The following is a 26,763-nucleotide window of genomic DNA, read 5'->3' on the forward strand; positions in this document are numbered from 1 at the left end:
GCCTCCAGAGAAGAACCTGAGTCCCGTACAAATGGTTGTGGGTCCCAATGGCCCTGGACGTCTCAGCATGAACGGGAGCATCAGAAGACAAGGAAGAAACGACTTCAAAATTCTGGAAGAAAGCAGTGAGAAATCTTACCTAGTTACACTGTTAATTGAGGTTGGGAAAGAACGAGCTTCAGTAAAATGAGGGAGTCAACCAAGAAGGGGCCGTGGGACGCAGGGACAGGGCTCTGGGAGAAGCGTGGGATGCACCGCAGACCAGGCTGGAGCAGGAGGGCCGCCGGGAGCCACAGCTCCCGGGAGGAAGGGAAGCCGCGGGGGGTCAGGGACAAAAGGGTTCCTCAGGCGCCTTCAGAAAACATGAGGCCGGAGGGCTGTCAGAGGAACTGGAGCAAAGCTCAAAAAAGGAAAAAAGGCCGAAGCAATTTTCAATTCCAAAAAAAACAAGAAGTTGTCCAAGAAAGGAAATTAGTCATAGTACACTATGTGCCTTATCTGAGAGCAGTGTCTACATAGTCTCAATGCTGAACTGAATATGGATTTGACCACAAATTGTGATGTGAGCCTATTGGAGGAATGTGGGGCGAGAGGCAGGCGCCAGGCTCTACAGCAGGAACGTCTGACGCAGCCTTACCGAGTGGGCGGGACCGGCCCGGGTGTCAACTCCTGCACCACCACAGCAGTCCTCCAGGCAGGTGGCTGTCTGCCTCCTCTGACAGTCCAGGAACCCGGGGCACAGAGAGGTTAAGTTGTTTGCCTAAAGTCACACAGCTAATAAGTGGCAGAGCCAGGATTTCAACCCAGGGAAGTTGGTTCTAAAGTCTGTGCTTTAAACCGCTGTGCTCACCTGCTTTGGGTAGGAAGGCAGACAATTTAAAACATCGGGAAGCAGTGGTATAACCAACAACGTGGAGACAAATACCAAATGCAACAACAGTTCAGGGCCTTAAACAGGTCTCTTCAAGGGAGTGGGAATGGGTAGGGATTTTATTTTCCTTGTAAAGTTACTTGACTTTATCTTACGGACACGTGTTGCTTTAAAATCTAATCAAAGGGCGGGGACGTGAGAGCACCAGCGATCAGGAGTGACGAGCAATGCGATACCTCCAGTGTCAACTGGTCTGGCCCCGGCCCAGCTGTGCGGCCTCAGTCCTCACCGACCCGAGACTCGGCCTTGAGGGACTGGGCGGTTTCGCTGCGCTCTCAACTCTTCACGTTCTGGTAGCGAACAAGGCAAGGAGTGGTTTAGAGAACATGCGCCACGAAGAGAGCCAAACAGGGTGACAGAGGGCTGTGGTGGGTGCCGCTCAGGGAGGGTGTCACCTGGGAAGGGAGGCAAGGGCTCACAGCCACAGGCTTAGCCCTGGAGAGTGTGCGGCCAGGCCCCTGGGGGCTGCACGGGGACAGGCCGGAGGGACCAGGCAGCGGGCCCACCAGGGTTCTAGGGGACGGTCCCGGCAAGGGTGGGAGCCGTGCATCCCACTTTGACCTGGAGTTGTTATTGCCAGAACATGCTGGAAGGCGGATGCAAGTGTGGGACAGGGAAGGCGGGGCTGGCTGGGCTCCCGCCCGCCCTAGGCCCCCGCTCCGTCTCTCCATCCTCCCAGGCACGCCCTCCCGCAGCAGCAGTGGGCCTGCCGCCTCCTCGGCCCCTGCACCTCCGAGTCCAGGCTCTCCTCATTCACAGCTTGACTTGCATACCTGGGCAGCCGCCGCTTAAGGCCCACCACTCCGGTCTGCCCTTCCTCTGCGGTCAGTCACTACAACGAGAGCTCCCATCCCGTCTCTGTCCTGCTGAAGGCTGGCGGCTGAGACCAAGGTGGCAGAGAGGAAGGGTCGGCCCGAGAGGGCAGCTGTGATGGCCTCTGGACACCACCCATCCTCCCTGGACGCCCTGAGGAGGTGGGGCGAGGCCCAGACCCCCAGACCAGCCTGTTTGCTGGGAAGAAAGTCGAGTCCTGTGAGTTAAGTGTGACTTCTCCAAGGGCCACTTGGCCATGTAACTGGCGGCAGAGCCCGCTTGGCACACCGGGGCCATGTCCCTCGGTGTCTGAAGGGCTGGGGGCAAGGGGGGCAGCTAGATGCCAGGCTTGGAAGAGGGGCCCATACATAACTTTTCGTTTCCATTTTTGTTTGAGTCACTCTTACACAAATCACTTTGGTCGGTTATGTAATAATCTGTGGCCCAGACCCATGAAGGGGGGTAAATATTTACCTTCTCTCTCACTGGAGCCATGGTCGGTCGCTGGGCTGAGTCACAGGGAGGCAGTGTCACCCTCTAGGACCTTGAAGAAGGAAGGAACACAGAAAGGTGCAGCTAACGTTTTGCTGCGTCTTGCCAGGGCCAGAATGTAAATTTAGTGCTGAAACCGGAATTCTCTTTGGTAGCCAATGACAGGTGATTATTCATGTATATAAATATACACGTGTGTGTATATATATATATATACATATATATATATGTGTGTGTGTGTTTCTATTTGCTTATCGTTATTTTTACTTTTCTGTAATATTTACTGTTTAAAGTCCTCTTAAAGAGATTGAAAACTAACTGCTCTACAAAACCGCACTTCTACAGGGCTTGCCGCCACGACAGGCTGCATCATCTGACACGAGTCGCTCTTCCTGGAACCCTGTCTGGGAAGGTCCTGGAACCCTGCCTGGGAAGGGTGTCTGGTCGGGAGTGGAGGCCCGGGGCGAGGCCACCCGTTTCCCCGCCGCGCGGGACCTGTGCGTCCGTCCTCGCTCGCTCGCTCGCAGCTCCCGGCTGCATGGCCCACGTGTTCGTGTACGGGACCCTGAAGACGGGCCAGCCCAACCACCGGGTCCTGCTGGAGAGCGCCCACGGTCGCGCGGCCTTCCGGGGCTGGGGTCGCACGGTCGAACCGTACCCGCTGGTGATCGCGGGGCAGCGCAACATCCCACGGCTGCTGAACCTGCCGGGCCAGGGGCGCCGAGTGGCTGGGGAGGTCTACGCCGTGGACGAGCAGATGCTGCGCTTTCTGGACGAGTTCGAAGGCTGCCCGGACATGTACCAGCGCACCCGGGTGACAGTCGCTGTTGAGGGGGCGGGCGGGACCCTACAGTGCTTCGTGTACAGCACGGCCACCTACCCGCCCGAGTGGGTCCACCTCCCGTACCACGACGATTACGACTCACAGGGGGAGCACGGGCTTCGCTACAGTCCACGGGAAAGCAGATGAGAAGTGCGAGGGGAGCGGCCGCCCGAGGACCGAGAGCCTGGTGGTTGGAAGATGGCCTCGCTGGTCCGCACTCACTGAATGCAAAAGCCCGAGAACACCCTTTGAAACAAACATTTATAAATCTCTATGGGGGGTGGGGGGGGCAGCCGATTTCCCAAATAATTTTGACATGGCTAAATAACAAGACTGTTTCCTGAAATCTGTCTTGCTGATGCTGCTTTATTGCTTGCTGCTTAAAGAGCATCATGGGCTTGAACGTACTGGATGAGAAAAACTCAGGATTTTAATTCCCCTAAATGACATTTTGAAAACTCATGTTATGCTTTTCTTATTATGTTGGTTTTTGTTTTTGTTTTTTCCTTTGCTTTAGTTTGAAGATAACATTTAAAATGAATATAAAGACTTTGTGTGGCAGCTAGATTTTAACAGCCCTGCTCTATCAGTTCTGTCTGACCTGTAGCACTGAGAAATTTTTTTAAAGTTGATTTTAGACGTCTCAGTGTAATAAAAGAACCTCAAGAAAAACACGCTGTATTTTAGAGTACTTCTGAATATATGTAACATCATTCTTCATAATTTTCAGATCAGGCTTATTACAGAGATTATTAAAGATCATTTAAGGTTAAACGAGATGTTTTGGGAAATCAAATATAAAAGTATCGGTGCTATTGTTGGCCCTCTTTTTAAGTCTCCTTATTTGGTAGAAGGTTCTTTTCATTCTCATCTGGCAAAATAGCAAGTGCCCACTTGCTGGCAGAGCAGCTGAACACCCCAGTTTCAGACGGAAGCTCACGGGAGCGCAGGGCAAGGCGCGGTCCCTGCCCCCACAAGTGAGCAGCGTTTGGGGGCGGGCCTTTTGGAGAAGAACCAACACATTAGTAATCTGTTTTTCAGGCCTGACAGAAAGCTTCGCTTCCAAATACAAACAGCACCTAAAATAATTTTAGCAAGGCACGAAGTACCAATTACTACCCACCTCCATCCGATAATCTGTCAGGGTTAGAGTCAAATCAGCGTAGGACTCTGCCTCTGCTTCCTTACCGGCAAAGTACGAAATGTATTCTGCGAATTTCAGAGCCAGGTGAAAACGCAGCGGCTGGTCCTGAGTTAACCTCGTTCTCCACTGGGAGAGCTCACTCACTCTTCAACTTAACGGTAGACTGTGATCTGTAACTGCATCTGGCACAAAAGCATGACCGTGATTTTTAGCCCTTTTTTCTTAATTGGAAACTTGCTTCACAAAAACACAGAAAGGCGAGTATGGGTGTCAGCTGATGAGCTGTGGCAGCCCCGCCCACCACCACTGGGCCAGGGGAGCCCCGAGTGGTACCCACGCCGGTGCCCTGGGACGGGGAAGGGGGTCGCCCCTGGGGACTCGGGGTCCACACTCACCGTTAGAGCCACACAGGAGGGATTTCCAGGACCATCATCTGTGCTGTCTGGGCTTCGGGAGGTTATGAACGACCAGAAGCAGGAGTTAGGTCCTCAAACAGGATGAAGCAGGTCATCAGGTTACAAAGTGGCAAATGCTAACAACAAAACTGAGGGCCAAGAACTGGGATTTAGGATCCTGATGAAACACTAGTATTTAAAGTCTACTGGCACAGCCCATAGCCTCTTATGTACATTGTCTTCATTCAAAAAAAAGGGCAAACTAATATTTAGACAAATGTTCAGTTTTATTGATTTAATTATGACACTAGGAAATCTCACAGCAGAAGTACACATCTTTTTTTTTTTTTTTTTTTTGCAGTACGCGGGCCTCTCACTGTTGTGGCCTCTCCCGCTGCGGAGCACAGGCTCCGGACACGCAGGCTCAGTGGCCACGGCTCACGGGCCCAGCCGCTCCGCGGCATGTGGGATCTTCCCAGACCGGGGCATGAACCCGCGTCCCCTGCATCGGCAGGTGGACTCTCAGCCACTGCGCCACCTGGGAAGCCCAGAAGTACAAATCTTATGTACAAGTATTTATATCAATAAAAATTTCCATTGGTGATTTTTTGGCAGAATGTTGGTCTTGACTATATGTGGAATAAATATGACCATGTAAAATCTGCTACACAGGGGTGTTCCTGCAAAACGCTTGAATAAATTGAGTGTGAAAGGACAATAATACGAATGGCTAATTAAATCGGGTGATGACTGAAAGGCTATAAATACTTCATTCCAGTTCCACTAGCAGATCTCCTTCTCCAACTGTGTCTCCAGCTTTACAATGCACCGATTTCACCTTGAATAAAAAAAAAAAGCGGGGGGGGGGAGAGTAAGAATTATTAACTAGACCAGGAGGAAGCAATCTCGTCATCCATTTCTGGAAATGAAGGGAGAGCCTGGCGGGCTTTGGAGCACAGACAGAACATTTGGAGGTAGGGTGTCCATCATAGGGGACCTCGAGCACAGAGATGTCCTCGCTGCCGCCGTGAGCTGTGAGTCGCCACGTTCCCCTCCTTATCTTTGTCGGTCCTAAAAGCTGCTGGTCGCAGGGCATCTGTGCTGTCCTTTGCACAGGGTGCCCTCGGGGGTCTCAGCTGGCAGTGATTATGCTGGATGAGTCTCCACACCCGGGAGAGTTAATGGTGTACTTAGTGTTAAACAGACAAACCCACTCACAATTACACAAGAGTCAAAACAGGTACTAATTAACAGGAGAAATTCCCTAGCCTGACCAGAAGCCTCCTTCTGAAGGGAAATGAAATTCCTCAGAGAACGAGCGCTGCTCTTGGCGGCGCGACGCGGAGCAGGCACTGGGCTCCCGTGACGCTGCCTCCGTGCCCTTTCACTCCACTGATTTCTCCCCATTTTAGTCAACTTTTGCTTTCCCAAATTTGTGTTCACTTTTAAAACTAGAGACAGTCATTTGACTTGGAAGTTCTTGCTGGGGCATGAAGATGAATGATGATGGGTTGGAAGTTAACTGACCGTCTGGGCAAGTGGCAAACAGGAAAAGTGGAGAGACCTGGGGTTGGGTGCCCTGGCCTGTGTCCCCGCGTCTCTGCCATGAGCCAGCAGCAGCGAGAAGGGCCTTCTCCCCTAGAGTTCCAACCCGGGGTCTCTCGGGACCAAGAGAAGCTGTGCAGTGACACTTGAAAGGCCTCGTTCCACAGGAGCTATTTGCACTGAAGTGGCCGCTTTTTATGATCTGAAGCCGCCGGTGTTTTTACAGGATGTATCTGTCATGATGCTGCGACTCCAGAATGGAGGACCTGCTTCCACTGTGAACGGGCCCCCGGGAGGAAAACTGGCCTCTCAAAGCAAAAACTGCCAGCCCCAGGCTCAGGGGCCCGGTCCTCCCCGCCCTGTGGGGCAGGGCCAATGTGCAAGTTCACCCAGAGCCCATCACCACCCTGACAGCACCAGGGCCTCCCCAGGAGACCCAGGCCCCGAGGACACAGACCACGCAGACGGGGAGGGAGCTAAGGCCATGTTCACTTTGGTGTCAGTGCCTCAGTCCAGCACACGGGCCGCTGGTGCATCTGATGTATATTCTGGGCCCCCAAACAAGGCCAAGTGCTCGTCACAGAGGGGAAAGCTCATGACAGTAATGCAGCGTAAATGCTGACTAACCCCAAGGGACAAACAGAACAATTTTTACAAGAGCAGAAACCAACACTTCGTTCATTTCCTAAAGGGTCATCAGGTGTGAAAAGCAGGATTCCCCCGAAGCTGCAGAGCATGCCAGTCTCCTCTCCCAAACCCCGAGGAGACTGGGTGCAGCCGTCTGATGCCCCTCCAGCCTGGTCACACGCTGGGCCTCTGCCCTCCTGGCTGGGGCTGGACTGGGGCGTCCCCCTAGGCCTGTTCTCTGAACATCGGTTTCATTTCCTTTGGGGCAGGCAACTGGAGGCTGTGTCTCTGATGCAGACTTCACTGGCAGCTGACAGTACCTTCTGCCAGGACACCCACTGTCCCCAAGGCTCAATCGCGCCTTCCAGGCATGGCCACAGTGCAGGACACAGCCAACCTACACTGCTGTCCCCACCCCACCCGACCTGCCCCGCCTCTCCTCGCTCCACTGTGTGGTACTTTCAAACCAAACCATCCTTCAGAAAAGGATCGTTCTGCTACAAGTGGTGCCTTTCTAGTCGCAGGAAGAATAATGAAGTTATTGCTTAAAAAGACTTTTCTATTTTCTTCAATGAGAAAATTCATTTAAGAAGTTTTACTCTTAACAGATTTCAGTACTAATACATCTTTTTTTCTCCCTAAATCGTTAGGTCCCACGCGTGGATGTGGGTGTTTCAGCTCCCTTTTTTTTTTTTTTTTTAATTTATTACCTATTTACTTATTTTTGGCTGCGCCGGTTCTTCGTTGTGGTATGCGGGATCTTTAGTTGCAGCATGCGGACTCTTAGTTGCGGCATGCAAGCAGGATCTAGTTCCCCAACCGGGGATCGAACCCGGGCCTCCTGCACTGGGAACACAGAGTCTTACCCACTGGACCACAAGGGAAGTCCCCCTTTCAGTTCATCTTGATCTAAAAGTGAATTGTTCTCTTTGTGGAGAAATTATCTTGAAAAGTTGAATTTTTTTTTTTTTTTTTTGCGGTTACACAGGCCTCTCACTGTTGTGGCCTCTCCCGTTGTGGAGCACAGGCTCCGGACGCGCAGGCTCAGCGGCCATGGCTCACAGGCCCAGCCGCTCCGCGGCATGTGGGATCTTCCCGGACCGGGGCATGAACCCGTGTCCCCTGCATCGGCAGGCGACCTCTCAACCACTGCGCCACCAGGGAAGCCCCGAGTTGCATTAATTTTTGCAATCTCTAAAACCATTTCCTGCTGTGTCACCTAAGTCTCAGATAACTAACTGCCTCTAAGACAGATGTAAACATTAAAAATTAAAGACCCCTTAATTCGAAAGACATTAAGGTGAAGAACAGTTGTTCTTTGACTCCCTGGATGTCACACAGACTCTCCTGGAAGGCCTGCAGGTCACGTGGATGCAGAACACAGGGAGCCCCGATTGCAGCGCCCTCGTCCGCAAGAGGGAGAGGCTGAGAGAGACCCCGTCCGCCGTCCCCCTCAGGCCCCAACCGTCCAAGATTCCAAGGTGGAGGTTCTGCTTCCTGTCACAGCGGCCTGGGCTGGTGGGACCTTGGGGACATACCTTGCCAGTTTTCCCAGCTGTCATACTGTTCTGCATCTTCATGGCTTCAATCACACAAATTTCCTGACCTTCTGCTACCTGGAAAATGAACAAAAAGTGGACAGAAGTTTTAAGAGCATTTGAATTTTGCAACAACGTTCAAGAGTGAGGCCATTAAGAGGATCTTTCTGTCAAATGCTCTGAAACATAATCCAAACAGCAGCAATAGCCTCTAATACTTTGTATTCCAAGTACATCTTCGGGGACCGCAGAGAAAGGCCATTCCTTCTATCATCAAGCCCTTGTCAGAAAAACATCCCTGATATTGGAGGCTGTGGGTGCTGCTTGTGGGGCCTCCCCTGCGAATCTCTGAATCTGCCTCTGCCACAGAGCTGTGGCAGAAATGGAATGCCTTCCACTTACGTGAAACGTCCAGGATTAGCACGTCTCTACGGACAGAAAGATCTGTGGCTTCCAGGGGCGGAGGGGAAGGGGGAGTGCTTGCGGGTGGGTGCAGAGGTTCTGCGGGTGGGTGCAGAGGTTCTGCAGGGGTGATGAAGTGCTCTAGGATTGACTGTGGCGATGGTTGCACAATTCTGTGAACAGACAAAAACCACTGAAGTGTACATGTTAAAGGGGTGATTGTATTGTATTGTGAAGTTTTATCTCAGTAAAGCTGTTAGCAAAAAATGGAGTTTCTGTCCGTAGCCCTGGGGGGCTGGGAACAACAGCCAAGCACCCAGGCCATGGGGACCGCTCTCCCAGCCTTTGCATGGCATGCCAAGGACTGACAACCGGTGGCTCCCAGAAAGCGCCTTCAGGAAGGGATTTCTGGAGCTCCACCCATTCCTTGCAAGGAGGCCGGTAGCTCCCAGGGGCACTGGCTCAAGCTTCGTGCTCAGCTGTTTGCCTTCTGGGGTGAGGGAACTCCAGGCGGAGCTGAGTATAAATCTCCTGGGGTTAAACCTGGGACTCCCACCCAGGAGTCAGCTGTGACTAAAGGCCCTTGTATCTATTCTTCTTTCTCTGCCCTTGATGGGTAAGCACCAAGGAGCTGGGCTTGCATTTTTCTCCTATCTTTGTGAAAAGGGCCTTGAAGTCTTTGAAATGGGAGAGTTGAATTTCCTGGGGCACCCGGCTGTGTGGGGTGCTGGTAGGCATCCTGGCGTGGGGCTCCTGGACCCTTGTGCTCATCCAGCGTTGCAGAAGTGCCTGGAGAATGTTCTTTCCTGAAATCCCCAGATGATCTCCAAGCCCCCCTCCCGGCCCCCCGTAGGGCACAAGCTGTCTCGCTGGCATCGGGACCGCCTGAGCCCTATGCGTTCCTCTCCTCTGCTGATCAGGTGGTGGGCTGCTTTTTCCTGGCACAGAAATATAGGAAGAGAGGGGATGCCAAAGCTTTGGTGCTGGCACGGAGGCGACACTGCGCTGGAGAGCTGGGCACACACGACGCGCTCGCGGCCCTTTGTGACTCACCGTCACCTGGCACCTGCATTCCAGAGAGCGGAGAACTAACTTGCTAGGGTCGCTCTTCAACACGCAGAGGGAGAGCAGTGAGGGAGGCTCCAGGGCAACGCGGGTCCCAGCTGGGGTGTCAGAACAGCCAGCCCTCAAGGCGTCATTTCCGAGCCTTTTTCTCCCTTTTTCAAAGGCAGGCAGGCAGGGACCAGGCAAGATGGGAGGAGGGCACGTCCCCAGAAGTAGCGCCTGCCGTGTAAACTCCACAAGCAAAATGCTGGCGGGCCCGGGACACGGCTCTCAGGCAGAGGCTGAGTGTCCAGAGCTGGCCTCACACAGCAGCATCCCCACTCAGAGACGGGGCATCCCGGCATCAGGGCCCGTGGCTTTCTGGGAAATGGATCTGATATTCAGCCACGGAAATTCCATCCAACAATCAGTGATCGGCTCTGGGAACTCCTTCCTCCCCGATGGACCAGTGCCTGCAGTGAGCGGCTGCGTGCATTCGCCTCACCCCCTCCCCCAGCCGGGCTTCCTGTGCTGGCGTCTGAGCGCCCAGGGCCCGTCTGACCAGCCCCAGCCCAGCCCCAGCCCCACGGGCTTCTCTCGGGCGGGCTTCTCTCGGGCGGGCCTGAGCTTGCCCTCCTGCAGCTGCTCGGCCCACTGCTCAGCGCTGCTGGCCAGAATGCTCTGTGGGATCTTTAAGTAAGTGAATTCACAGTTAACGCGACTATGAAAAAGAAACGAATGAAGCTGGGAGATTTCCAGTGGTCACTAAGGGGGCGGAGACCAAACTGACAATGATGCCCGTAAGAAACTCGCAGAAGGATGGCCAGGACCCGGGCCACAGTCCCACTCCAGGCTCGAGCTGGCCAGGCTGGAGGTGAGTGAGAGCAGGGCCCGAGAGCCTAGGAGCAGTGGGAGATGGACGTGAAGTTTCTGGGGCTCCACTGTCGCTGTCCACTGACCGCCTTTCCTGGCAGCTCTGCGTGCTTGTGGCGAGGGTGATCTGCAAAGAGGTGACTTGCAGGCAACTGCGAGTGGTCGGTCCCCAATCATCCATCAGAAAAACAAAACCTCTGATTTAGCCGGAGACAATCCGGGAGACGTGGGCAAGTCCCCCAGATAAAACACCCCCTTCTCTCAGATTGCGTCACTCTGGCAATGTGATTGAAAGGGCTTCAGAGAAGGTGCCTGCGGATTGGAAGTGCCAATCTGCTGCCAGACGGGCAGCGCCGGCTGCCCTGAATCTGGAACCGTCCTCACGGCTCTGTCGTCCTTTTCTTTCCTGTTTCCTCTCCCTAGTTTCTTTCCCTGTTTCTGCTGGTCTCTACTTATACTATTTGGTGGAAATTTAAGTAATTCATTTTTCTCTTTCTCCGTTCACTCACAGCAATATGCTTTGTGGTTTGCTTTTGCTCGTTCGTTCCTAAAAGAGAAAGAAACTCTTGGAAGTTGATCCTTGATGTTCCACCAAATAGTGAGACACATTTCGGTCAGCAGAAACATGTTATACGTGCACGCACGCAAACACATATACACGCGTGAACTTGACCTAAATTCAAGCTATTTCATCCCTCAAAAACCCAAGTCAGGGAAGCAAATACAGTACAAACTGTACGTCAAAGAACACAGACGGGGCTGTAACTGGGGGCTGCTCCACCAACCTGCTGGGCTGCAGTTCCAACAATAACCCAGACAAAATGACACAGGCCTCTCACCTCAACAATCTGGAAGCCTCCTTGTCCAGAGGTGCCTGCACCCTCCCCTGCCCTCCCCGAGCTCCGGAAGGCACTGGAAACACCGCCTGGATTCCCCCGTGTGCTCAGAAAGTGGGGACATTAACTGGGTGAGCAGAGAGGGCGCCTCCACGGCCAAGTCTCCCTCGGACAGCGCGCACGCGGGGTGCAGCCACTGCAGGGTTTGTGGGCGCACACTTCCCCAACACTCTGGTGAATCACTGCATAACGACTTAATGATTGTGACAGGATGTCTCCAACATCGGGCTTACAAAATGGTCACAAGCCTCGCAAGTCTCTTTGATAAACCTACTCAGCCTGATGCACTTCTCCGCTCCCTGTCTAATTGGTGTAAAGTTTGGAGGTCTGAATCCTGTATCTTTCATCCGGCTTATTGCGTCCTCTCCTTTGACATGGGGTCAAGGTTCACATTCGCATCTGATTATCGGAGCGCACTCATTAAGCGGGAGCCTGCCTTGCCCCAAAATGAGTAAGCTGGGGAGAAACCTCAGCCCATTTACTCAGCAGATTTTAGCATGCTTGGGAGGCCTGAATGTCACCCGGCGCAGCTCTCTGTGCTGCAGAGCTTCAGACATCTCCAGCTGCTGATTAATTGTGAGTGATGGGAAATAAAATCCAGTAAAGCCAGCTGCTTGCCACGGTCGGCAAAATGGCTCTGATGGATACAGGCTGCCAATTTTCCAGTTTTACTGGCAAGTATTCCAAGTGTAATTAAGGGAAGTTATAAATGATATGGAAATCTATCAAGTTCCATTTATTTTCAGAGGACTCTTTCCCCAGAGACTTTTATCTTCAAGCTTATAGTCCGCTTTGTTGTGCTAATGATTTAAACCACTTCTTATTTCTGATTAAAGCCCCCAATATCCTCTACCAAGTTTGCTTTACTCCTTCCCCAGAGATTAAAAGACACAGAACCTTCTCCAGCACATGTCCCTCTGGGACAACATGCTAAGGCTGGGACACATTTGGCAACTTGTATAGTTCAAACTGCAAACGCATGAAGAAAGCCCCAAGAAGGTACACGAAGAGAAAGAGAAGAGAAGGGGGGAGAAAGATCTCCACCAAACATAAAAGGAAGTCCCCAAAGTACAGACTTGAAAGCTGTGCTCAGGACCAGATATTCATCAGAAGGTGGTGTAGCTCACTAATGTTATTTGATTTGGAATAAAAGCATGAAAATGATGGCAAAGGCCTAAAATTGGAGATGTAAAGGATGACTGCACAGTATTCCATTTCTCAATTTCATCCTTCAGAGCCACAAAATGGGGGTGATACAGTGACGGGATGAGATTTACAGTAACAGCTGTGGTCTTCCCACACAAGGGAGGCCCTTCTAATGGGCTAAGGTCTGTTTTGAACAGACGGGGAGGAACAAAACAAGGTTCCCTATTAAGAGTGTGCAGTCATATTTCTGATAAAGAAAATGATTATGGGAGTCAGATTTCCTCCAAGACAGTCCCTAACCCTCTTTTGTCGTCCACAACCAGGGCTGTTTTAAAGGTGTTATCCTTTAGATATAGGAAAGAGGCCATAAACGGCGTGGAGGGTTTTTCCCCCGTAAGCCTACTCTCTAGCAACTGTAAAGGATGCATAGGAAACTGTGCCAGTGGCATATGGCTTTCTACTGTGCTAAACATTCATACAAAAGACAGGTTCATCAGTCATTGGAGTATCTGGATAAAAAATTAGCTCCTGATGGATGGTATTTTGAGCTTACCTGCTGCTAGTACATTACCAGAGAAACACAGGTTTTGAAACCCACATGACATTAGAAACTGCAGACCATGAAATACGACACGTGCAGGAGCACATAATGTACGCCAGATTATACAAAATAATAAATAAGCTATTTAAACCCTCTGCCTAAAATTGGGCCCACTGCAAGGAACCCTGGGTCACTTCTACACAGGCCAATTAATGCACAGCATCTGCTGTATAGAAGCCGGGCATGAAGCACTTCCGAATGATTTCAGCAATTAAAAGAGAACTGTTTCCTGCCTGTTCAGACAGCAACTGTTTCAATGCAAGAGTGAGCACCAAATCACTGTGTGCAGCTGAAAAATTAAGTCCCCTTTTTTGCGGAAGAGGGGTGGGTGGGAGGAAGAATTTTTATGGAAAAAAGGAGCCTCCTTTTGTTGTCCTACATTCTGTGTTTTCTGCCAGATTAGACAGAAGGCTTGGAGGGCGCAGCGGCCCGCTGCAGTCTCCCCTTCTGCTGCACCCGCCACCCGAAAGCAGGGATCAATATCAACCCTGCTGCCGACTCCACAAAAGTGAAAATCCTTCAATTACGTTTTTTAAGGTTGTGCTACTTAGAATACAGGTGCCTGAATGCAATGAATTTTAAGGCCCTTAGATCTGAAGAAAGATGCAGTTAACAGCCACAAGGAAAAGACATCTCAGATTTGGTTAAAAGGCACTGCGAGGGGCTTCCCTGGTGGCACAGTGGTTGAGAGTCCGCCTGCCGATGCAGGGGACGCGGGTTCGTGCCCCGGTCCCGGAAGATCCCACATGCCGCGGAGCGGCTGGGCCCGTGAGCCATGGCTGCTGAGCCTGCGCGTCCGGAGCCTGTGCTCCGCAACGGGAGAGGCCACAGCAGTGAGAGGCCCTCGTACAGCAAAAAAAAAAAAAAAAAAAAAAAAAAAAAAAAGGCACTGCGAGGATCTGAGTATAACAACTTCCTCTTTCTGAGCCGGTAAGATAGGCTGGTTAATATCCCCTGATATTTCCTGAAGAAGAAACATGCGTTCCCATCCCAAGATCTTCGCGTAAAGAGGGTGGGAGAAGAGACCCCGGGGAACAGGGCAGTATGTAAGCAGTGTTGGAAGGAGCCATCATCGAATTACAAAGAAAAGAGAGGGCAGGTGACAGAAACGCTGCCAAGCCCCTTATCTGCGGTGTAAGGCCTCCCTGAACGGGTCTGATCACCAGCGATTCACTCGGGAGGGTGCTGCTGGGGCTTCCTCCCTGGATGTGCCTGGGCGTCAGAGCGGGAGCCCAGAGGCTGGGGACAGAACACAGAGAGGCGGCCAGTATACAACGAGCCCAGTTTTCCCAAAAATTCCTTAAAATGAAGCAAATTACTACTCCCTACCACCCTCTAAGTTAGCTTAAAACTGGAGCCAGAACCTCTAAGGTACAAAGAGAACCAGTTCAAGTTGATGTCATTTATAGTACCTTTAACAAATCAGTCTGGATCCTCCACCTCTGTGAAGTAGGCTGCTTTAAAGGACTCAGTGAAATAATGATTTTTTTTAATTTGTTAATTTTTTTTTTTTTTTTTTAGCAAAAAGGTGAGAGGAGATATTTTGAATCTTGTTATGGTTGGGGACTGTCATCTTCAACAGTGTTAAAACAAAGATAACATACCCTCTAATTCCAAGTAGATCCTCCCTTGAAAAATAAAATCAAATGCCAAACTTGTAGAAGACTTGTCTACAATATTTATTGATTGATCTATAAAAATATTTTATCTTATATTGATAATTATCATTAAGTTAAACTGTAAAAATTCCCAAACTGTTACCACCAACAAAAATTAATCATAACATTCAAAAATAAATGTCATCTGGAAAAGATAAAAAGGCCAAATTCAGGATAGCCATTACCTCTGAAGAGGGCAGGACAGGATTTCTCCTGGGGAGAGGCCACGGGGCAAGTTCACCGTATAAGCAATGTTTTATTGTTAAATAAAATCTGAAGCAAATATGGTAAACGTGAGCAGAGAGCATATGAGTACTTGTATTATTCTCTACAACTTTCTGTATGTTTGTAATATTTCATAACTTAAAGTTTAAAAATGTTACATAATGAATGCATGAAGCTATATACCTGCTTTCGAATACAATCTGAGGTATATAGGTGAAAAACTGGCAACTTGTCAAGTAAACCATTTGAATAACCACTGCTATAAAATATGGAAATTTAATCACTGCAATTACTTCACGAGTGTAAATCAAGGCATCCAGAAACTGGAAAATCTATCAAACAGCCGAGCCAGGACCTCTGCCAGGGAAAGATGCAGCTACGGATACTGGGCCGCGTGAAGCCAACGGGTCACTGCCAGACAAGCACGTCAGGAAGCCCCCACCCGGCCCTTCCCATGGGGAAGACCTAAGGCCAAGGGAGGCTTCAAATCCTGCTTCTTCCAGAAATGAAAAGAAAGGTCTCATGCCAAGTTTATTCTCAATTTCCCCTACATCAGCTGTAAGCTCAGTTACAGATGGTTTAGGGACAAAGGGCAGGTGTGAATATCGTTCTCTGAAACAGGGCACCTGTGGTCTCCAAAGCGGTGGTGTCCCCCTGCCTGGAGGCCTCTCCCCAAAGGAGCACAAGCACGGAGGAATATCAATCAGGGCGCAATCTGGGTGGTTCTCCCAGAAATCATTACACAGTTTCTGTTCTCCTTGGTGCACTTTTATAGTATATACCACTTTTGCCTAAGACATTGTTCATGAGAACAGCAATCTCGAACAGCTAATTAATTACCCTTCTGCTGCTAAAGGTCAATTCCGTCATCAAGCGGATCTTCCTCATCTTAGTCCCGCACAAATACTCCAAATTCTGTCTTACTAATATCAAACAGACTAAGAGGTAAGAAAAAGCAGCAACAGGTACTTAATATCCACCTATTATTTTACCTGGTCCTACAAACTAATAACTCACAATATAATAATTAAGAAAGAAGGAAATGTAAATGGGTATTCAGCCTGCTTCTGGTTCGTGCCTCACTTAATTTGTGATGTTACTAAATAAGATGAATATTTCTGATGCAAAGCTGAGATGACTGCAGAATCTAAACGTAACTAGAAACCATCTTAATTAAAAGCAATATTAAAATATCCCCACGGGTTGCCTCATTTTTATTTTGTTTCTGATATCAAAGTCAAAACGAAAATTGTGCCACAAACTCGGCAGCTGTAAGTCTAATGCTGGGGAAAAAATGTATTCAGCATTATTCTGAAAGAATATATATTTTTAATATTTTTGTTCAAGGAATCATAAAGACAGAAGTTGAAAAACTTAATACAAGTTATTTTTTAAATGCTAACTTTGATTATAGAAATGCCCCTGGTTTATGATATTATTAAATGTACAGAAAAATTGGTATTTTTCAAACTGAAATGAAAATCAGTTATTGTAAAAATATTTTCAGAAGGCAGACAAAAAAGGCACATAGGAAAGGCACGTAAAAGTCATTCTTGGCAACTGTTTCCTCAATTACACGTGTGATTCTAGACGTTCTCAATCCACTCCGACGTCATTTCTTTCTGGTTTGCGTGCTTGTATGCATTTTACTGCTTATGAACTGGCATCCCCTCCCGACATACTCAAAAAGGTTATTATACAATCATTTCAGAAATGATTTTCCTACCATATTTAATGTTAAATAGCAGGCAACAGACACTGAAAAAGTATTAGTGACGTTTGCTGGGTGAACTTGAAACAAGCACTTAGAGTAAAACCCAGCTTCTGAGCTGAGAGGGAGGGGGACCTCTCCCCACAAAGCTCTCTGAGCACACTGACCGCTTCCAAATGGCCACCTTGGATGATTTCGTCCTGAGCGTCTTAAGCTCTGTTAACGCTATTTACTTCGCAGAGCAGATCTGTCCTTTATTGTCTATGACACTTTTGTGGAGCAGGTTATTGCCAGGCTCACCATTGTAAGATTTGTCAAGCTTTACTTATGCTAAATATAAAAATTACAGACAACTGGGATTTAAACTATTAAAAATAACATTACAAAGAAAAATAGAATACTTGTAAGCCCTTAGCTGTGCTTTTGGTCCTTGTTTTCCTTGAAAATACACAGAGATGACTGATTCCGTTATCTTCCTACTGATAAGAGTGGAACCTGGCTCAGCTAGTGTTATTGCTAAGGACAAGACAACACGCCCTACAGTGTTAAAATAATCTTCAACTGCAAAACTTAAAAGCTACAAGTGTTATTTTCTTATAAAGGCCTCAAGTATGTGCCGTGCCTTAGGTCCAAGGAAATTTTCGACTGTTTTAATTACACAAGGCAGATTTAACTCTAGAAGTTGTTATAAGAGCCGACAATTAAACATCCCACCCCCTGCTTTTGGTTTAGCTATTAGCAGTTTGGGACACTTTTCACAAATAATAACTCAAGGGAAAATATTGTCTTATCAAAACACAATGGTATAGAATATGGAAGGAAGTTCTGCCAGGACCAAAAGTGGCACTGGAAGCTGGAGAGAGGAATGAAAGCAGGCCTTCCGTGACCAGCCCAGGCACATGCGTGTGCAGAGCATTTATTTACAAGTAAGGGGACCCAGAGACCAGGAGGCGGTTCAGCAACCCACCCCCCAACCCCCCACGGTGTGCTCTGACTTTAGAGAAATACATAAAATAGAGGCCCCAGTTCCTTCTCAAACCAAACCAGTCTTGAATACCCACGTTTAATTATCAGTGGTGGTTTCCAGTATCTGAGCTCCCCCCACGAACCGAGACTAACACCACACTGCTCCATTCCACCAAAAGCCCTGCCTTTCCCACGTTAACTTCTTAAGCAGGAAATGGAAAGTACGAAAGCTAAGCCCTTCTGGTATCTGGAGCAGCTGCTGGCAACAAGGAGGCTGCAGGCCCCCTGCTCTCCGGGGAGGGGAGCTGACAGCCTGAACTGCACCCCCCCAGGCTCCCAGCAGGGGCTGCCACCCCCTCCTCCTCCCTCCTCTCAGGTTCTGTCTGACTCAGGTGTTAGAAAAGTGAGGATTTCAGTGAAATGTGTATTTTTCTTTTTCCAAGCACAAATTTGATTTTATAATTAAAGCCACACAGTTAGGCCTGACAAGCTCAGGATGGCTGTACACAGCCTCTGTGGCTTCCAGAATAAGCTTAAGGAGGAAAATGGAAACAACAACAAGAACCCCTCCCGCTGTTTACCAACCTACACTTCTAGTCACCAGGAGACTGTCCTGACTGCTCTGGTAATGTAGTCAGTGTAGACACTCTTAACGTCAAGGCCAAGGGGCTGTCTTCTCAGGGCCCTAATCCTTCAGAACCAATAGATACAAGACAAACCCCTCCCCGACATTCAACACAGAATCTTCATTAAGCATCGCCTCTCCCAAATCCTTAACACTAGCGTGTTAATGAGTGTTTTCTTCCAGCAATGTCAATGCTTTCAAAGTAAGCCTAACAATTCACAGCTCCTGAACCTCTTTTATGCTCTTCTAGAAAAGCTGGTAGTTGTTCCATTTCTATATCATCAGGTAAAGCAACTGTTGAGTCAGTTTTCCAACTTTACATATCAGTTTCAGGGCTAATCATTTAAACAGCTGAAACTGATCATTTTTTCTTAATGTTCACCTACTGTAAGTACTTTTCTAGAAGCTAATGCCAACCAACTACATGAGTTTTCCTCAACGTTATTTTACTTACGTTAATAAAGAAATACAGAGGCAGTTTTAATGTAATCTTTATAGGAAAATATAAAAACTCCTGTGACATAATTGAAATACAAAATGGAATCACCGTATCATCCATTAAAGACTGTCATGTTTGGATGTTATCTTCCGGCACATAAACAAAAATGTGGGGACTTAAGCGCTCCCTAGAAACCTTCTGGTTGCATCTTTGTCTTCTATTTACTTTTGCTGCTGATCAATAGATTTCTATCTATGCGCTGCTACAGTGAATGTATCCTTTTGTCCATAGCATGCTACCTTGAGACTGAACATGTGAGGAAATATTAACATAGCTTTGATTTGTGCCTTGATGTCACAAGGTCAAGATGAAAAAATTCAAACTGTGATCCTAAATTTTATTTCGGAAGTGCTCTGGTACTATACAGATTACGGAATTAACTTTCCTTAGTACCCTTCCAATTTATTCCAGAATATGTGCAAAAAATTCCCCCATCGGGGCGTCACTTCTTGGCATGACTTCTCTAAGGATGCTTAGACCACAGAGAGCTAGAGAGTACACAGAAATTTTAAATGAAACGCTTCCTGAAACACTAAATTTGCCAAAAAAACAATGAATCTGGCCTTATTTCTGTTCCAGTCCCCAGTCGTTTGGGAGGAGAGGCACTCAGAGATATTGTTACTAACCTAATTCAGATGTGAAACTGTTGGACAAAGAATGCACAAAAGCTCCTCTGCTGTTTTGTGGGGTCGTATGACTCAAGAACGAGATCCTGCTTCAGCCTGCAACAGCCCCGAGACACACACACAGACACACACAGAAGTACGGTCCTTACCAGGTCCCCAGGCTTGACAGAGACGGCCACCACCATGCCAGGCATTGGGGAGCGCAGAATACTGCTTGTGTCCTCAGCCGCTTTTTCCAGCATAAATTTGTTCAATTCTGCGGCGAGTTTGGTTAGGATATGCACCTTGTACTTAAAGGGAAAAGAAAGTGAGATTAAATGATGAACTTTTCCTCAAATGTAGCATTCATTCAAAATCAGTTTTTAGCTTTTAAATTACACCATCTCTCAAGTCAAGTGGTTCTTCATAATTGTACACAAAAGCAAAATATATTAGTTTGTTCCTGTCATATGTTGTGAGCCGGTTGTTTAAGAAATTTCTTGGAAGTAGAACTACTCTGGTAATTAATTAATGATAAATAGTAATCACCCTGTATCTTTTTTAAAAAAACCTCAAAACTTTATAAAGAAAACAGTGAGAATTTCCTTGTATTCCCTTCACCACTTACAAACTTAATCCCAATCGACACAAATTCCACAGCTGGGCCAGCCCACGGGAGAAAGGGGTGCTGCCAGAAGACACCGGTAGGTGGCAGCAGACAGCCGTGTCAAACTGCCTGCTCCCCCCGACAGTGGCTGGACTATGTATTAGTAAGTTAAGACAAAGGGTTTTTGGTGTTCATTTTGGGCAAAATAATATTTAAAAATGCACATTTTTTCCAGTGGCATAAAATGTTATGTTCACGATTGAAAAAGTTAGCTTTTCTTTTTAGGCACAACACTACGTGCTCTTTCCAATGTAACAAGATGGTTATAGTTGATAGAGATGAAATATAATGTGAATAACCTCTGCACTAAGAGGCAATAATTCTAGATTTTAAAACCACTAAAAGAAACACGATCTGCAGGGCTTCCCTGGTGGCGCAGTGGTTAAGAATCCGCCTGCCAACGCAGGGGACACGGGTTCGAGCCCTGGTCTGGGAAGATCCCACATGCCGCGGAGCAACTAGGCCCGTGCGCCACAACTACTGAGCCTGCGCTCTAGAGCCCGCGAGCCACAACTACTGAGCCCACGCGCCACAACTACTGAAGCCCGCACGACTAGAGCCCCTGCTCCGCAACGAAGAGAAGCCACCGCAATGGGAAGCCCCCGCTCGCCGCGACTAGAGAAAGCCCGCACACAGCAAAGACCCAACGCAGCCAAAAATAAATTAATTTAAAAAATAAAAATAAATTAACAACAAAAAAAAAGATCTGCACAGCCCAGTACTTTAATGGCACATTTTGTAGGTGGCTCTCAAATAATCAGGGGTACGTTACAGGCAGTTCAGTCAAACAGAACATTTCTAATAAAGGGAATTTCTGCCTGGCGGGAAAAATCCTAGATCTCTGTGAATAAACACATGAGCCACAGTTTGCTCTGTTCAAACAGAAATAAAATAACATGGCCGGAGGAAGTGTTACTTGGTGAAGTTGCAACCACCACCTGATGATTTTCAAATTTCTACCAAAGTGCATTTCCCTGGGGGAAGACAGATGCAGTATCCAGGCAGCTCCATTTTGTTCGGAAAAAGCTGCTGTAACTCAAAGCCTCCTGTGGGCATCGTGATGGCAGGGAGGCACAAGCAAAATGGAATCACCCTTAACTCTGTCCAGGGGCGATGAAATCTCTTAAGTGTGCTCTCTACGGGGCCTGGTTTCAAAAGGCGTGGCGGGAGGGCCCACAGAAGAGCTTCGATGGCCTCAGTTCCAAGCAGGTTTGCGACACTGTGACAGGTTGAATAATAACATCTTTTGCATGTTTCTTTACTCCTGAGTGTGTGTTTTGCAATCAAGACGTACAAGTAAGTGTCTGCCAGTTTCGGAAGGATATGATCCTTAAGTGAAATTACAGTGCAAATAAAAGCTTTTTGCTCCTATTAAGATTCATCTGAGTCATAAGTGGTGAGGGAAAAAAGCAAGGAGAGTGCATTCTGCTGTCAGTCTAATAAACATTCTAGGCAGAGGGGCTATTTATCAACAACGAATTGTACCTCAGAGTCCTTCATTAAATCTATGGGAGGGGGGCTACGGGGAGAGGGGAGAATATAATCATACCAAATTGCACAGTTTTAGTATCTGTGCTCTGTCTGCCTTGGAGAAGAAAATCCAACATCACTAGAAGCATCGGGGTCAACAAAAAAAAGTTACTTTCCTGGCTGGCACCAACCCTGTGCAGCTCCTCCTCGTGACTGCTCAGCATTGGGCCCAGTTGGCTGGTTTTCCCCGGAGCGTACAGATCTTTTTTATTCTTGTTTTTCGCACAACTTGACTTCAAAATGTGAACTCAGGGAAAGTATCTTTCTACACTGAGGACAATATGACTTATCACATTTCACCACCGTGGATATATACCCTTAAAAACTAATTTTAGCTATATCACAAACGAGCCTTAATATAAATAAAATGCTAAGACTGTCCCAAGCTCCATGTCTCCCCAGAAATGACAAGATCCTGACTAAAACTGGATCCTTTTACTATTTTTATAATTTTCATATCTTTGGATTCCTTTCTCTGTAGGACTCCTGCTTTGCTTGGAAAGAGATGTAAAAGAGTCACAAAACTCAATGCCTTTAGATGCAGTCTTTGTTATTGATGAGATGTTCCTTTTCCTTTTGTATTTGTTTATTGTTCTTAAATCTGTTTGGGGGATAAGCGACTTATTGTAATCACAAGTAAAAAATAACAACGGCGTAAGTGCCTCAGGAGAGGCCCTGTTGCACATAGTTGGCTGAGACATGACCTTTCTGAATATAAAAAGCGGCGGCAGAGAGAAGGTTCTCTTTTTAAGACTACCTTTGATGTTGCCCTGACCTTCAGCGTGCCCACACAAACACGGCTTCTGGAAACAACCCCTTGGCTGGCGGTGCAGCGGGGCACGGGGCGCAGGCCAGGATGGGAGCTGAGCGGACAGCAGCATATGGGCCCATCAGAATGAACTGCCTGGTGAGAACCGTAAAAGCTTTTCGATGCCTCAGAAAAGAAGTCATTTAAGAATGTACACTAGGGCTTTCAGAGCTTATGATCAAAACTGCTATTTATTGGTTCCTCTGAATTCTTAGGGGGCACGGGCAGAGTAGCCAACGGGGTGAGAGATTTCAGGAAAATGCCCCGTGACCTGTGCAGGCTTTGATTTTATGCTAAGTATTTGAATATTCCTCATGGGCTCCTCAGAACTTTCCTGGAGAGTTTTGATTTTCAGTTGTTGTTGTTATTGTTTTCAAGCAGAGAGACCACCAACTCGATGTTTTGGGGGTGGGAGGCCAAGATGTTAAAGGCTCGTTGACGGGACAGAGAAGCACAATCCTGGCAGAAGCCAGAGGTACTCCCTCTGCAAGGTCTGGAGAGATGTCAGCAATCAGGGTTCGAGCCTGCTTGCTGGTGGGGCCGGAAGCTGAGCTGCTCCCGGGCTCATGAGGATGGAACCTCACCCCGGGGGTGTAGGGAGGTGCTCTCCAAACCACAGTCAAATGATTAAATTCTTGAAAACACACCTCGCAATGTAAGCTGGAGCAGAGAACAGGTGCTCCTGGGCTCCAGCTCCCCGATCCACAGGGCACCAACAGGCGGGAGAGAGGCCTTACCTAATAACCTAGCTATGGTCAAATAACCCCAGGCCCGGCTTCTAAGCAAATTAATTTTGTGGTGTCTGCAATGTAAAACCATGTCTAACAAGAAAATTTCTCCCAAAAAGTTCAAAAGAAAGAGAGAAAAATCATACCAGACATAAAAAGGATCAGGAAGAAAACTATAAGAGATGGACAATTAAAAGGAACACAATGGAACTGTTACAGAAATGAACATACAGCTCTTAACAGGGAACCTGACCACGGGGAAAAGGTGGGGGGCAGAGCCGGGCAGCTGCTGGCAGAGGAGAGGGCCAGTCCTGGTTTTGGGGGGAGAGATGGCTTTTTAACCAGACTTGGTTAACGAAAACATCCTGCCAGTGGGCATGCCCAGCCGTGCCCTGCACACACCCCACTCGGCGCCCCGGGGCAGCAAAGAGCCCTCATGGTGGACACGCTGCCCTCAGATGGTCACACGACACACCGCCCTGCTGGTGTCCGTGTTAGTTTAGCACATGCATCTCCTCATGGGGCTTAAATCCCTGCTTCTCCCCAAGGCCTCCAGATCTACCAGCGGTGTTAACACATCCCACGTGCTCACGTGCTTGTGAGACTCAGGGGTCTGGGGGCCCCTCCAAGAGGAGTGCGTCCAGTTTGTTTATGTATTTTTTCAGTCGTGATTTCGGAGCCTCTCCTGTCTTTCCTCGTAAAGTAGGCTCAGCTCCAGTTTTCTTCCCTATGTCATTCTCCCCACAACGAGGAGCATACAGCTGATGCACTGCTCATGCTTTTTCACATCGACTGTGGGCTCGCTCAGCCAACACGGACTCAAGGATAAATGATGAAGCTTCACTGTCAATTACTTTTCATCCATTATCTTAACATCCTGAAGTACTGGCCTTAGACTGTACATCGACCTTCACTAAGTAAGGTGGCAAAAACATTTCTTCAAATACAAGGATCTCTTCTCATTCAAAGTTTTACACCTTCTGCCCCAAGGGTCTCCAACCCTTAAGCTGTGTCTTCATTTCCACTGCATGGCAGTGAGAGCTAACACTCAAATGCTCCTCTAAAAGTCTACTTTCCTAACTCTGAGCCAGAGGTAAACTGTCAATGTTTTTAAAGTGACAGAAATGACTAGATGCAAAAATGAGGATGCATCTTTGAAAACATCAGTGTTTCAGAAAAATAGGAAAAAAAAAAAAAACCAACCCCACAAGATATAAAGCATTTAGGTGGGATTAGAACTGTAATTCAACCTTGTTTTCCTTTCCTACAGTCTTCGTGAGATATACATAATTAACACTGGCAGAAGAACAAAGCGAGGGTTCCAAGCCAGGCAAAATACATTCCCCCTCTACTTCATTCAGCATCAGGCCCTACAAAACCAAACCAACAAAAATGTTCATGAAACAATACTGAAAGCACACAGAATTGAAGCTGGCGCTGTCCTGCTGGAGGTGCACCCAGGCGAAGAAGGGGGAATGAAGAGACAGCAGTTAGAGCGCCTGGCACCGCCGCAGTCACCGGGCCGGCCTGTTAGCATAACGCTGTGACAGCTCCATCGGTACGGTCTCAAGGTAGCTGTCAATCAAGGATGCATCATTTAATCCAGCAGCACTCAGAGGACTTTCTCCGACAACCCACATGACAGCATATCTACAGCTCTATTTATATCAGCACCCAGTTGTGTTTACAATGCTGTTGTAATTAGAAAAGATGCAACAGGCAGCAATATTATTGAGATCTCCATTTTGCAGTACTGCCCTGTAAAGTGTGATCTTGCTTCACAGAGTCATGCTAAATGACAAAAGGCTATTTTCTTCAATCTCCCGGCTCAGACAGCACTTCATTTGCAGCTATCTATAATTAGATTAATGGTGTAGTGCAGTACAAAGCAGGCCCACTTCACATCAGATAGCATATGAATTAGGACAAACACTTATTTCAATTCCAGGCAGAGAAAGCAATGACTGGGGTATTTAGCATACCCTTTATGGTGGAATGAGATGTTAATTGTGTACCATTACCTCTAAACTGCTTGCTTGTTGTATAAATCACTGTGCTAATTGATGCAGAGATAGAAATGTAGCCACAGGCAAGAAAGCAAAGGAATGAGGGCCGAAGATGCTGGATAAAGGATTATCGAGTAAAACCATATGGAGATGAGGTTCCTTTGAAACCTCTCCTTTCTGCCCATGAACAGGATCTCTTAAAAGTACAGAAGAACTCTTGAATCAGGAAAGAAAATTTAATTTTTCGCATTTCTTTTTAAAAACACAAATTCCTTTTAAAAGTTCCTAGCTGCCAGAAATCCAAATAAGAGGCAGGTGGAATTAATCTGAATATACGCCTACAAAAATACGGAACGTGTAGTTTTCAAATAGTTGGAGCACCTTAACAGGGTTTTTGGATCATAGGTTACTAAGTAACACTTGGAAACTACCTGAAGCAGATGTTTCTGACACATCCACAGGGCAAAAACAAGTTTTTCCCAAGACTTGAGGTTGTTCTTACAGACCAAAGCAAAATACAAAACAAACCTGTGCTGGTTTAGGGGTGTGAAAATTAAACCGCACAACTCAGATGGGACTTGAAACCACGGTCTTTTAATTGAGATCACACATCTCGTCTCAGGACCTAATGAAGCTCAGGTTCTTTAAGTCTCACCGCAGAAAGAATTCAGTGAGAGACAGAGTGATAGGTAAGAAGTGGATTTATTACATTATAAAGCAACTATACTCCAATAAAGATGTTAAAGAAAAAAAAAGAGAGATGGATTTATTTAGAGAGATACACATTCCATAGACAGAATGCAGTCTGTCTCAAAAGGCAAGAATGGCCTTGGGAGAAACACACTCCACAGAGTGTGGGCCATCTCAGAAGGAGAAAGGCCCCGAAATATGGGGTGGTTAGTTTTTATGGGCTGGGTAATCTCATAGGCTAATGAGTGGGAGGATTATTCGGGGGAAGGGGCGGAGATTTCCAGGAGGTGGGCCACCACCCACTTTTTGATCTTTGATGGTGGGCCTTGAAACTGCCATGGTGCTGGTGGGCGTGTGGTTTAGCATGCTAATGTATTACGATGAGCGTATAATGAGGTTGAGCGTATAATGAGGTTTAAGGATTTACTGGAAGTCCAATCTTCCGCCATCTTGGACCTAGTTGGTTCTAACCAGTTTTTGTCTTGTCCTATGTCTATGTCTCACTCTTTTAAAGGTTGTACCCTGCCCCGCCCCCTTCCCTCCGATTTCAATAAGATTTTAATAATGTAGAAGCATTTACTGAGGATGTGAAGCCAACAGAAGAGAACCATTTTTATCTGCCATTGAAACAATGGCAATGCCATCACCAAAACACTCAAATCCGACTACTGCAGTTCGTGATTTCACATCGATAGGGAGGAACGAGAAAGGAGATCTTTATTCTTGTTTTTTTTTTCCCTAAAACTAGAAAAAAATAATAAACAAAAGCACATAG

General features: G+C 47.6%; 2 protein-coding genes and 1 pseudogene across 6 annotated transcripts in view; 1 reads left to right on the forward strand and 2 right to left on the reverse strand.

Annotated features, from left to right (window-relative positions):
- The window catches only part of GGACT (gamma-glutamylamine cyclotransferase), a 46,530-nt gene extending 42,651 nt beyond the window's left edge, over positions 1-3,879 (forward strand). For all 3 annotated transcript variants that reach the window (XM_022576834.2, XM_022576833.3, XM_089899402.1), the window contains one exon: positions 2,582-3,879. In XM_022576834.2, coding sequence (XP_022432542.1) covers positions 2,582-3,206 — 625 coding nt within the window. In that variant the 3' untranslated portion in view covers positions 3,207-3,879. The remainder of the gene's footprint in view (positions 1-2,581) is intronic.
- The window catches only part of LOC115803253 (uncharacterized), a 32,544-nt pseudogene extending 27,810 nt beyond the window's left edge, over positions 1-4,734 (reverse strand). Inside the window, exons 1-2 of the transcript XR_016388642.1 lie at positions 4,599-4,734; positions 1-4,385 (exon numbers count right to left, since the gene is read on the reverse strand). The exon at positions 1-4,385 is cut by the window's left edge and continues 27,810 nt beyond it. The product of XR_016388642.1 is annotated as an uncharacterized LOC115803253 (transcript). The remainder of the gene's footprint in view (positions 4,386-4,598) is intronic.
- A 157-nt stretch (positions 4,735-4,891) lies between these two features.
- PCCA (propionyl-CoA carboxylase subunit alpha) overlaps positions 4,892-26,763 on the reverse strand; it is a 352,118-nt gene continuing 330,246 nt past the window's right edge. The window contains exons 23-25 of one of the 2 annotated variants that reach the window (XM_022576840.3): positions 19,730-19,870; positions 8,309-8,386; positions 4,892-5,436 (exon numbers count right to left, since the gene is read on the reverse strand). In XM_022576840.3, coding sequence (XP_022432548.1) covers positions 5,368-5,436; positions 8,309-8,386; positions 19,730-19,870 — 288 coding nt within the window. In that variant the 3' untranslated portion in view covers positions 4,892-5,367. The other variant, XM_089899400.1, reaches the window with a different exon arrangement.

Source organism: Delphinapterus leucas, chromosome 18 (assembly GCF_059928025.1).
Source record: "Delphinapterus leucas isolate spDelLeu-1000000601 "Yukka" chromosome 18, BTC_Dleu_Yukka2, whole genome shotgun sequence".
Lineage (NCBI taxonomy): Eukaryota > Metazoa > Chordata > Mammalia > Artiodactyla > Monodontidae > Delphinapterus > Delphinapterus leucas.